The sequence below is a fragment of the Pteropus medius genome, unplaced genomic scaffold (assembly GCF_902729225.1).
Source record: "Pteropus medius unplaced genomic scaffold, Ma_sr-lr_union100, whole genome shotgun sequence".
In the NCBI taxonomy this organism is placed as follows: Eukaryota; Metazoa; Chordata; class Mammalia; order Chiroptera; family Pteropodidae; genus Pteropus; species Pteropus medius.
Window position 1 is genome coordinate 26780048 of NW_024349801.1, and position 12600 is coordinate 26792647.

The following is a 12600-nucleotide window of genomic DNA, read 5'->3' on the forward strand; positions in this document are numbered from 1 at the left end:
TAAACCAGACCAGAACTTCGGATGAAGATCTCACCTCATTTACCCGAGGCTTGTTGATGATGTTCTTGGCATTGGCTGCATATCTCAATGTGCTCATGGTCTCACTGTAGCTAGTGTGTGCAGGAGATACAGCTGAGGTAAAAGAAGAAAGTTCAAAAACACACCAGACTCTCTGACCCAGCCCATAACCATTTGCCTTACTGCTCTTAGCCATGCTGTATGAGAGACCCTTGGGCATGTCCCTTTCCCTGTGGCAAAGCACTAGCCCCAACACAGAACCAACTCCAGCATCCCACTCACTGGCAACCATGATGGTTTGAGAGTTGCCTCCAAGGCTATCCTTCAGCAGCCAGGTCAACACAGAGTCCCGGTATGGGATGTAAGACTGCCTCCGCGAGGGTGCCCCTCCACTGCTGGTCCCAGAAGGAAAGCTAGGCATTCCACTGCCACCACCATCACTGCTTACACTGTTGAGGCTCTGGCAGCTGCTGAATACTTGAGAGTTCTGGGCTTAAAAGACAAAATATAATAAAAGTGGAAGACAGGAATTCCGAAATAAATACATTAAAACAAAACAATGGTTGAGGAGCACAGACTTAAGTATCACACTTCCTAATCCCTTTCTGTATATGATAGGATGCTTTAAGTTTGAGCCCTGAATTAGACTTGGAGGATTTGAGCCACACAATTTTTTAGTCTCCCTTCATTCTGAAATGAGAATGCTGGAATGATGGTCACGTTGTGTTCTAAAACAATAGACAAATATCGATTTTTATGTCTCAAACCAAAAGGTAACTATATCAAAAAAAAACCCTATAACTATCTACCCCATTTTGACAAAATGAAAATACGTGAGTTATTTTCCAAAGTCTCTCTCCCACTCAGATGATTCAGTCCATCAGCCAAATACCTAAGGTGGAGATGACAATTCCTAGAGTCACAAGAGACTTGTTGATATTGGCTCCTTCAGTAATCCGGTCTTTACAGTAACTGGGATCCGCTCTTTCACTAAAACAGACAATAAAAACAACAAAAACAAAAGCAAACAAGATGATACTATCCTTATAATGCTGTTCAAAGACACTTTCCATTATGTTGTATATCATGTAAGAGATCCACATAATTCAGTTCTGGAAAAAAATGTTACCATCTTGTAAATTCACTGGCATTCTTCTGCTCCTCAAGCAATAAAAATCAAATAATTCATTACATTTGTGTTTTTATGTTGGCTGCCAGAGCACTCCCAGTTAAATGTAATACTCATTTACAATAATGATTTTAGCATAGTTTTTTGGCATAATCACTTCCACTTTACTTTTATTGTTTAATTTCACATATTAATGGCTTTGTGGTGTCTGTGTCATTAACTATCAACTGTCCCAAATTCCTTTTTTATGTAAATGGAAACATTAAAAATTACACTTTTGATTGGCTGATACAGTTTCTTCCAGACAGCACTTATTTTTTAAGGGAATGTCGTATCATATTATTTAGCAGTTTTTTTTTAATTAAGTTTATTGAGGTAACATTGGTTAATACAATTATATAATTTTCAGGTGTACATTGTAATTTAACATCTGTATATTCTATTGTGTGTTTACCACCCAAAGTCCAGTTTCCTTCAGCTACCATATATTTGATCCCCTTTACCCACTTCATTCTACCCCTACCCTGCTATATTTGATCCCCTTTATTTCATCTACCTCCCCTCCTCCCCCATCCCCTACCCTCTGACCACTAGTCTATAGTCCATGTCCATGAGTCTCTGTTTGTTTGTCCTGCTCCTTTGTTGCTTTTAGGTTTATATCTCACATATAAGTGATATCATGTGATTTTCAACTTTTTGTCTGGCTTATTTCGCTTAGCATGATTATCTCAAGTTCCATCCATGTTGTCACAAATGGCTGTATTTCATCTCCTTATGGCTGAGTAATATTCCATTGTATATATGTACTACAGCTTCTTCAGCCAGTCATCTATCGTAAGACACTTCGGTTGCTTCCATTTCCTGGCCACTGTGAATAATGCTGCTATGAACACTGGTGTGCAAATATCTTCATGGATATGATTTTTTTAAGTTTTAGCAGTTTTAAAATAAGAAAATTTCCTTATATCATCTTATACTTTTTTGTGTGACCGCACTATCCTCAAGACTTTCTTTCTGGATATGTTAAGTGACTATAATTCATGCTTTCTTCTAATATTTAAAAGGCAGTATCTTCTCCCGAATATCACAATTTTTTTTAAAGTATATTTTTTTTAGTAATGTACAGAGCTACATAAAATCAATACTAAGTCAAAGGAAAACAATATGCTAACTCAGTAACCTCTTCTTAGAGTAGTGGTTTTCAATCTTGGCTATACATTGAAATCACCTTGGCAGATTTAAAAACTACTGATGCCTGCACTCCCTCTGACTCCCACTATGAATCTGATTTATTTGGTCTGAGATGCAGCTAAGCATTGGGTCCCAGGTGATTTTATTGGGCAGCTAAGATTGAGAACACCTGACATAAAACTTTTCAGCCTTTGGAAAACTATAATTTCTTAACCTAGCATTCAAAGAATGTGTTGGGGTGTTTTGTTTTGTTTTGTTTTGTTTTTGTAATTTTCTCAGGATGACTAAAATGTGAAAAAGGTTGGAACAAGTTTATTTTCTGTAAAATGGGCAAGAACAAGGTCATTGTCAAAGGAATAATTCCCTTTGGCTTTGAAATCCTAATTACCTGCCTGCTAGGTCCACAAGGTTGATCTTGCTAGCGATTTCAGAGGGGAGGTTGTTCTCCAGGATTGCCTAAGGAAGAAAACACGTTTAAATTAGCTTGTCATTTGGAACAATGTGGTTTTTTTTCCCCTTAGACACCCTCCTAACCAAGGTGATATTTTGGATTTTTAGCCAACTCACTCAAAAAATCTGTATTTGAATGTGCTCTGATCCAATCAGTGAGCTGTGGGTCCTTACTTCATTAAAACTATGAGCAGGACTTCTAGAGTAGGCAAATCCTCACAAAGTTGTCTGAACACAATTTTCAGGTGCACCAGGAATTTTAGAACAATTTACCAAGCAAATGTTCAACTTCCCTCCAGGAGGCTCTGACTCTCACTCCTCTAAAGAGATCCACAGCAGGTGGGGGGCTCCTGATGCAGGTTCGTCTCTTGTTAATCTGAGTCACAGCATGTTACCTTGCGAGGGCAAGCACCTTGCCTTTATAAGTCCTATTCTAGGAGCATCTAGCTCTCAAAAGCAAAACTACTTTTCTTTCTTTTTAAAAAAATTCAATACGGGGTTTGGGGGAGGTTGTTTTGTTGTTGTTGTTGTTTTAATTTTGTACATCCATCACCAAAATCCAGTTTTAAAACATTCCCCAAATTCCTTTCAAATCTGCCTGCCATCAATCTCCATTTCCATCCTCAGGCCCAGGCAAATAATCATCAACTTTCTATCTCTATAAATGTCTTCTGAGGATATTTCATACAAATGGAATCATACAATGTCTGGCTTCTTTCACTATGCATAATTATTTTAAGATATGTACATGTTGAGGCATGTATAAATAGTTTATTAATTTTTATTGCTGAACAGTATTCCATTGTAAGAATATACCATGATTTGTATATCTAGTAACCTCTTGATGGACATTCTGGTTGTTTGCAGTTTTGAATAACAACAAATAAATTTTGTCATTTATTACAAAATATGAACACAAGTACAAATATGAACAGCTGAATATTTGTGTACAAGTCTTCCTATGGACATATACTTTTTCTTGGGAAAGTATCTAAGAGTAGAACAGCTAGTACTTAAGATGGAAGACAACTTTTATCCAAAGTTTTACCACTTTACATTCTCACCAGTAATGTAGTGTATGAGAACTCCAGCCACTATACATTTGCACTATTTAGTATAATCATTCTTTTTAATATTAGCCATTTTAAAAAGTGGGCATTTCATTTGGTTTTAATGTGTATTTCCCTTATAATTAATGATGTCGGGCATCTTTTCAAGTGTTTAATTGCAATCTGTATATTTTCTTTAATAAAGTGTCAGTTTATATTTTTGCCTATTGTTTCAAGCTATTTCCTTATAATTGAGTTTAAGACAGATCTTTATGTGTTCTGGATACAAGTCCTTCATCAGATGTATATTTTACAAATAAATTCTCCAAAGCTGTGGCTTTATTTTCATAACAGTATCTTTCAAAGAGTAGTTTTAAATTATCTTTAAAAAAAAACACACAAAAAAACTTTGCCTAATCCAATGTCACAAAGGTTCTCCTATGTTGTCTTCTACAAGTTTAATAAGGTTTTACATTTATGTCCATGACTCAGTTTGAGCTAATTTTTGGATTAAGTGTAAGATATTCATCAAAGTTTTGTTTTAGTTTTTTTTAAACATATGAATATCCATTTGTTCTATCACTACTTGTTGAGGAGACTAGACATTCTCCACTGACCTGCCTTTGCAACTTTGTTAAAAATCAGTTCTAATGATCTGTTTATTTATCGTAATATTAATGCCACACTATCCTGATTAGCTTTATGCAGTATATGGTTTATCCTGGAGAATGTTCTTACTTTTAAAAATAACAAGTATTCTATAAATGTTAAGTGGAGTATCCTTTAAATGCCATGTCACATTAGTTGATAACATTGCTCAGATCTTCTATATCTTTGCTGATTTCTGTCTAGTTGTTCTACCAATTATTGAAAGTGGGATACTGAAATCCCCAACTATTGTCATTGAATTGTCTTTCTCTTTTCAACTGTCAATTTTTCCTTTATGAATTTAGAGCTCTACTGTTGCGAGCATATACTTTAGAATTGTTATATCTTCTTGATGTATAAACCTTTTATTATGAAATGTCTGTCTCTAGTATGTCTTAAAATATATTTTTTTGCCTAACAATATAGCACTCTAGCTCTCTTATGGTTACTATTTCCACAGTGTATCTTTTCTCATTCTTTTATTTTCAACCTATCTGTATCTTTGAATCTAAGGAATGTTTCTTATAGACAGCACATAGTTAGGTCTTGCTTTTATCCAGTCTGATAATCTGTACCTTCATCCATTCACACTTAATTAGTGGTATGTTCTGAATTATGTCTGTTTACTTATTTTCTCTCATGATTGTTTTGTTCCTGTTCCCTTTCACTGCCTTGTCTGTATTAAATAAGTATATTTATTGTACCATTTTAATTTCTGCCAATTTTTAATTATATTTTTGAGCTACTTTCTTAGTGGTCGCTCTATAGATCACAATGTGCATCTTAACTTGTCATGATTGACTTTAAAATAATACTAACTTAATTCCTATAAAATATAGAAACTTTACTCCAATATATCTCTTCCTCCTCACTCCTTTGTGTTATTACTGTCATATATATGACAATGTATATTTGATGCACAACACGGCATTATTATTTGTTTTACACAATTTTATTCTTTTAATGACATTAGAAGAAATGAGAAGGAATATATTTAAATAGCCTTTTATGCTTACCCACATATTTACCATTATGAGCACTTTTCATTTCTTCCTACAGACTTAAATTACTCTCTGATACACTTTCTTTTAGTCTGAAATATTTCATTTAGTTTTCTCGTAAAATAGGGCTGCTAGCAATGAATTCCATATTTTTTTTTCAATCTAGGAATGTTCTTATTTAATCTTCATTTTTGAGAGAGAGTTTTGCTGCACAGAAAAATCTTGGTTCACAGTTTATTTTCTTTCAGCACTATGTTTTCTGGGGTCCATTGTTTCTGAGAAGTCAGCCATTAATCTTGTAATTACTCTCCAGTATATGATAAGTCATTTTTCTCTAGCTGTTTTTGAGATTTTCTCTTTCTCATTCAACAGTTTGACTATGATATGTCTAGGTATGTATCTTTTTGTGTTTATTTTACTTGGAATTCTTAAGTTTCTTAGATCTGTAGGTTAATGATTTTCAACAAATTTGGGGATTTTTTTCAACCATTATTTTTCAAATGTTTCTTATGTCTATTCTCTTTCTTTTTGGAATTGCCATTATATTTATGTTGGTAGACTTGATGTTCCACCAGTCTGTGTGGCTCTGTTCATTTTTCTTCAAATTTTTTACTTTTCTTCTTCGAATTGGATGATTTCTATTGGTCTATCTTCAAGTTCACTTCTGCCATCTCAAAACTGCTATTGAGTTCCATTAGTGAAATTTTCATTTCAGTTGTACATTTCAATTCCAGAATTCCCATTAAAAAAAAAATTTCTATCATTTTACTGAAATTCTCTCTAGTCATTATCGTCATGTTTTCCTTTAATTCTTTAAACATGGTTTCCTTTAGTTCTTTTAAACCTATCTATATTAGCTGCTTTGAAGCCTCAGTATGCTAAATCCAACATCTAGAGCACTAAGAGTCAGTTTCTATTCTTTTTTTGCCCCCTAAACATGGGTCACATTTTCTAGTTTGTTTGTTTTGCATTATCTAATAATTTTTGGCTGAATACTAGATATTTTAGATAATACACTGTAACAATTCTGGATTCTGATTTTTTCCTATTGAAGGTGATTGTAGTTGTTTTGTTTGGTAACTTGCCTGACTAAATCTATCTCCCCCATAATACGCAGCCAAAAAGGTCTCTGCCCAGTTTTTTCCCTTACTTGGTTTTTAATTTTAAACTTGACTTCTTAGGGGCCATCCTGTATCTGCATAGCTTAGAGTTAAGCCAAAGATTGATCAGAAATTGTAGTCAAACACATAGAGCCAATAAGAATTCTATTGTCTGTTGATGGATCTATGTATGAGCTGGGGAATGCAATAAAAGTTCAGGTAGTTTTTAAGTTTATCCCAGCATCCACTAGCCACAGGGCCCTTCTGTGTCTCTTCTGCACAAGTATGCAGATTCTCCCAGTCAGTGCTGCGTGGCTGGCTTGAGCCTGCTTAGACTCTGCTATGCATGTGCACAGCTTCTATTTCTCAGGATATGTGAGAATCTTATCAAGCCCTCTATGGCTATAGCATCTCCCAGAATACTTCATAAATCCCCAGATAGTCTTCCAGTTCATTCTTGCCTGAAACAGACCTACAATCTCAGGCTAATGGAACTGCTTGCCCTTCTTGTTCACTTGCCACTGAGATCACCACTCTGATGATTCTCCAAATCAACACCTCTGGCAGTGGCAGCATCAGAGCTGCCAGTTTTCACAGCATTCCCTGATTGAACTCCTCACTGACAGAGACTGGGGTGTAGGTAAGGATGGGAGCAGCCTAAGTCAATACGCCATACATCTGCGCTGTTCTTACCTGCAATTCAGTAGTTTTCCTGAATATATACTTCTCAGTTTATTACATGCCTGTGATCTATTTTTAGAACAGAGAAGTGGTTGCTTTTGATAGTTTTGTCCAGCTTTATAGCTGCTTTTTAGGGATAGGATTTGTTGACCTCTTCATTCTATCATAATAGACATGAATCTACTTTTTCACTTTAATGCTTATTTTTATTTCAATCTTGCTTCTCATTTAAAATGCCCATACTGAGATATAGATACAAAATGCATTAAAATGTTAACAGTAAAATATAAGTAGAAGATATTTTGATTAGTCTTTCTAAAATGCCTCTACTCTTCCTAGGTATATAGCTTAATACACTGTATGTAGGTCCTCCTTATATTAGGTCATTATCAGAGGGCCTATAAATGGAAGGGTAAGAGAGAAAGAAAAAAGTAGGAAAAAAAAAGACAAGAAGGTAGTCAGAAGGGACAATGAGAGGAAGAAAGAACTAACCAAATATAAGAGGTAACTAACCTGTGTGTAGTGGATAGTGAAGACGGCATGAGATCTGCTGCTGGCCTCATGAACATGGGTGGCTGCTGTGATTCTGTGTGTACAAGGCAAGACAGGACAAGGATTGTTTATGCATGGTGAATCCATAAGGATACATGGGGAACACAAGAAATGTTAGTGCTGAGGTTCACAGATGAGAATCATAAAACATCCATAGTTATTCCAGTACAGTTAGGAAAGTAGTCCAATGAGGGCAGCAGCAGCACTTTAGGTACTGATATCTGAGAACGAATGGGAGTGTATCGTCACACTAAACTACATTAGAACTTTTTTTAAGCAATAGAAGCAAAAATCAGAGTTGAAAAGGGGAATACTGAAGAGTCATCAACCTGGAAGAATATCCCCAAGACAGACCCATTAAATAAGTGGAGGTAGAGAGCTTGCTGGAGTAGAAGTCTCAAAGACAGGAAAAGTTGTGATTAAATAGAGAATATTAATCTTATAGTGTCAGAAAGTCCTTTGAAATGAGATCTTGAATTAATCAATGTCATGCTTAAGCCAGATGGAATTCATAGTCTCCCTTAGAAATTTATTCCACTGTTAAGTCAGGAGAGGCTTCCCTTTATCTAAATCTAAGTCAATCATGTTCAGTTTAAGACCACCTAGTGACTTCTGTTCTCAGAGGAGCTAGAGAATTGAAGAAGAGAGTCAAAATCTATAATCTGCTCTCATGACTTAAGGATAAAAAAGAAAGGTGAAGCCTGACACTTTAAAAGTCAAGGAACTCAGGGTATCCAGGAGACCAGAAGCAAGTACCTCCAAGAGTTCCATGACACCCAAGCAACAGTAGGTTCAATTAAAAATTTTTTTCCTTTAGGTCTATTAACTTGCACCTGATATTAATAGCGTAAATAGAAGTCACTAAACTTCCCTTGATATCTGTTCAGGTATATACTAATAACATTCTAGGTATTTCATAGTAATTAACATAAGTAAATTTATCACAATTTACAATAGCATTTAGGAGAGTCAACAGCACTTAGATTTTTCATAGCAGATTCAAACACTCTTTTTGGGTAATCTTTACAAGTATGCAAAACTAAAAGAAAATGGTTTTCTGAAACATTTTACACTGTATCAATCCTTATCTCTATTAAGCCCAAGGAGAGAACAACGCATGCAAGAATCTATTCTTTGATTGAAATAGCAGAAGTTGTGTACTGTAAGACAAAGCACTGAGTAAACCTCTGGGCTTACTGCCTAGTATTACTATATCCAAAACAAATTCAAGCTTCATTATTAGTGAGAAGAACAATAAATCTGAGTCACTGAACCTTATCCTAGGTACATTACTATTCTGAGAAAGACCTCCTGATCGTGAATGTGGAGAGATGCAAAGAGAAGTATTGTTATAATCATCATATAGTCCAACGGGGAATGAGAACACAGGAAGAACAATGAGGCTGAAAAGAATGACAGGAACAAACAAACCTGTTACCTGTTTGCTATTCCCTCCTCCAAGAGTTGAATCACTTGCTCATAGTTGGTAACTACATGTTGAGACAAACCTATCAGATTTGTGAGGGAGAAAAAGATATTAAATAAAATTTTTGGTAAAGTTTTCCTATAGGTCTTTAACTTTATCATTCCTACTTCATATCATCTAATAGACATGGGGGAACTTGCTACATTCATTTAGATAATAATCAACAAATATTTATTGGGAGCCTACTATCAGGCATTATGATAGGTTCTGAGAACACAGGTCTCTTCCCTCAGAGACTATAGTCTACAATTCACCTAGTAGTTACAATAACAACAACAAAAACAATAACAATAATTCCTTGCAATTTTGCTATGTAGGTTAAAAAAATTTCTTTATATATTATTTCATTTGGCCCTCACTAAATTCCTAAAGTATACAGATGCTATCTCCCCGCAAAATGACAGACTCAGTTTGGCATAGAAAATATACAGTATACATATCCATATCTTCCCACAGTTTACGATCATGAGAAGTTATACTATATAAGACAATTGGGCCAAGTGCCACAGGAGTAGAACAGATAATAAATGCTAAAGAGATCAGAGGAGTAATCAGAGCAGGTTCCATGGAGGAAATGAGACTTGAATTTGGCCACCGTAGAACAAGCAGGATTTAAATAGGTGAAGAGTCGCTTAAAGACATGGAAGTAAATTTTTGTAACTGGTTACTGACCAAATTGAAAAGGTCCTTTATAACCATGCTAGAGAATCTCTATATTAGAGACTCAGGAGCAAGTAAGTTCACAGACTGATTGCTGAATATAATTACACTAAAAATTAGCAAAGTAATTTGAACATTAACCAATGTTTTTTGTATTAAGGAATTATTATTATTATTATTATTTAGATTTGTGGTTATTTTTTTTAAAAATATTCCTTATCTTTTAGGGCTACATACTAAATTATTTATAGATGAATTGATGTGACATCTGGAATTTGCTTCAAAAAATATAAGATGGGGAGAGTGGACAGGAATGTATATACAGCAGGACTGGCAAAGAGTTAATGGTTATTGTAATGGGTAGCGGGTACATAGATATTCATTATGGCAGTCTACTTTTGTATATGTTCAAAATTCTCTATAATACAGAGTTTTAAAAATTTAACCAAGGATGGAGACATTCTGCTTTTGGTAAAAGCAAATTAGATATTATAAGTCAAACCTTCCACCAAATACTATTAGAAAAAGCTGGATATGGGAATATATCCAAAGGAAATGAAAACATTTACTCCAAAAGATATCTGTGCCCCCATGTTCATAGCAGCATTACTGACAATAGCCAAGACATGGAAACAACCTAAGTGTCCATCATGGTTGAATGGATAAAGAAGTTGCGGTATCTATACAAAATGAAATATTATTCAGCCATTAAAAATAAAAAACAAGGAAATTCTGCCATTTGCAACAACATGGATGGAACTTGAGGGCATTATGCTAAGTGAAAATAAGTCAGAGAAAGACAAATACCATATGATCTCACTTACAATGTGGAATCTGAAAAAAACAAAACAAAACTCATAGAAAGAGATCAAAGGTGTAGTTACCAGAGGTGGGGGAGGAGGGGGGATTGGAGAAAAGTGGTCAAACGGTTATAAGATAATTAAGTACTAGGGATGTAATGAATAACATGATGACTACAGTTAACTCTGCCCTATGATACATATGAAAGTTAAGAAATTAAATCCTAAGAGTTCTCATCACGAGGAAAATATATTTTTTTTGCTTCTTATTTTGTATCGATATGAGATGATGGGTATTAACTAAACTTATTGTGGTAATCATTTCACGATATATGTAAGTCAAACCATTATGCCGTACACTTTAAACTTACATCTTAAAAGTGGAAAAAATTTAAAAATTAAAAAAAAAAAAAGAAGAAGGTCCCAAAACAACAACATAAAAAGCTGGATGAAATACAAAAGAAATCCGTGTGCAGACACAGAGGAATAACCAGATAGCAAAAGAATTCCAGGCCATATATTGGGAGAAGATGGAAGCCTAGAGATAAGGCCAGCATCCAACTGGCTCTCAGCAACATAAATGGTATTTCTGTCGTTTCTAGGCTGCCATTTATGATGGAATGTTTGGGGAATAACATGGGTAGCAGAATCAGTGACTGGCACACCTACTGAGTCAGCCACTAGCCATGCCCTGATCAGAACAGAGATCAGTTCTTGATCTGTCATGTCCCTCTCTTTGTCAGGATTTAAATTAGCATATTGCTAAGAGAATAAGAGCATAAAATGTATAGGTTACTTCTTATGAGTGGCCTGAAAGGGCAAAAACTTCCTCCACAAAAGAACCCAACTTAATAGCAAGACCTAGACTAATGGAATAATACAGATAATACCAAACCAAACACCAAACATCATGCTTGATGAGGAAGCAGCTCAGACGCTGCCCCATGTCTGACATCTCCCCATCTCCCTGTCGCCACTAATGGAAGAGAAAGTACCCCAAAAATGAACCTAACTGGACTGGGAATCAGTCCAAGACCTACTGGATTTGGCACCACAGACCCAACCTTTTTCCATGCCACTTGCCCCCTCATTCACCATGCTTTAGACAAACTGACCTCCTTGAAACCACTAAGCTCTTCTTTCAAGGCTCCAACTCCCTCTACTTGAATCACTCTTCCCTTTACTACACCATTCTTCTGGCTCCTGTATCACCTCAAGGTTCAGCTTAAAATGTTACCCCCTCAGAGTAAGCTTTTCCTGACTGCCCCATGCAAACAGGTCACCTACAATGCCCAATGTCCTTTTCCATCACTGAATCTATTTTTTTATTAGCTTTTATCACAGCTTGTAATTAAGTGCTTGTCCTGACTCACCTCCATAAGACTGTAAGCTTGCTTGTGAGAGCAGAACTGTCTTTTCTATTTATCAGTACAAAGCCAGTGTCTACTTCAGTAGCTGGCACAGAGTAAGTATCCATTACACATTTATGAATAAATTAGTGACCATTAGGAGAGCTTCCCCAGCTCCGACCTGGTCTCAAGCATCCAGGACCACAGTGGCTCACCTTGTACGTAGGGCCCCATTTCTGGGTGCTCTCTGACCCGCAGGCTATAGGACTTTTTTTGAACAGATTGCTTCAACAGATCTCTCACTCGCTCATTATAGATTTCCAAAAAACTAGAGACATGCAGAAAAAGGCACATAGTTAGATTTTGAAAAATGGTGATGTCTTTTCAAAATTAGATTTTGAAGTAAGTGGGAAAAACACCAAACTAAGAATCAGAAGGTCCTAAAACTTGTTCCAGTTCCATTTCTGATAGTCTAAGACCTTGATC

General features: G+C 35.6%; 1 protein-coding gene across 7 annotated transcripts in view; it reads right to left on the reverse strand.

Moving 5' to 3' along the window:
* STARD9 (StAR related lipid transfer domain containing 9) overlaps window positions 1-12600 on the reverse strand; it is a 103289-nt gene that overhangs the window by 38371 nt on the left and 52318 nt on the right. For all 7 annotated transcript variants that reach the window (XR_005658534.1, XM_039888370.1, XM_039888369.1 and 4 more), the window contains 7 exons: window positions 12330-12442; window positions 9258-9327; window positions 7781-7853; window positions 2727-2794; window positions 911-1008; window positions 301-510; window positions 35-132 (listed from right to left, as the gene is read on the reverse strand). Coding sequence is in view for 6 of the 7 variants with exons in the window: in XM_039888370.1 (XP_039744304.1) it covers window positions 35-132; window positions 301-510; window positions 911-1008; window positions 2727-2794; window positions 7781-7853; window positions 9258-9327; window positions 12330-12442 (730 nt within the window). In the remaining variant the exon portion in view is untranslated. The remainder of the gene's footprint in view (window positions 1-34; window positions 133-300; window positions 511-910; window positions 1009-2726; window positions 2795-7780; window positions 7854-9257; window positions 9328-12329; window positions 12443-12600) is intronic.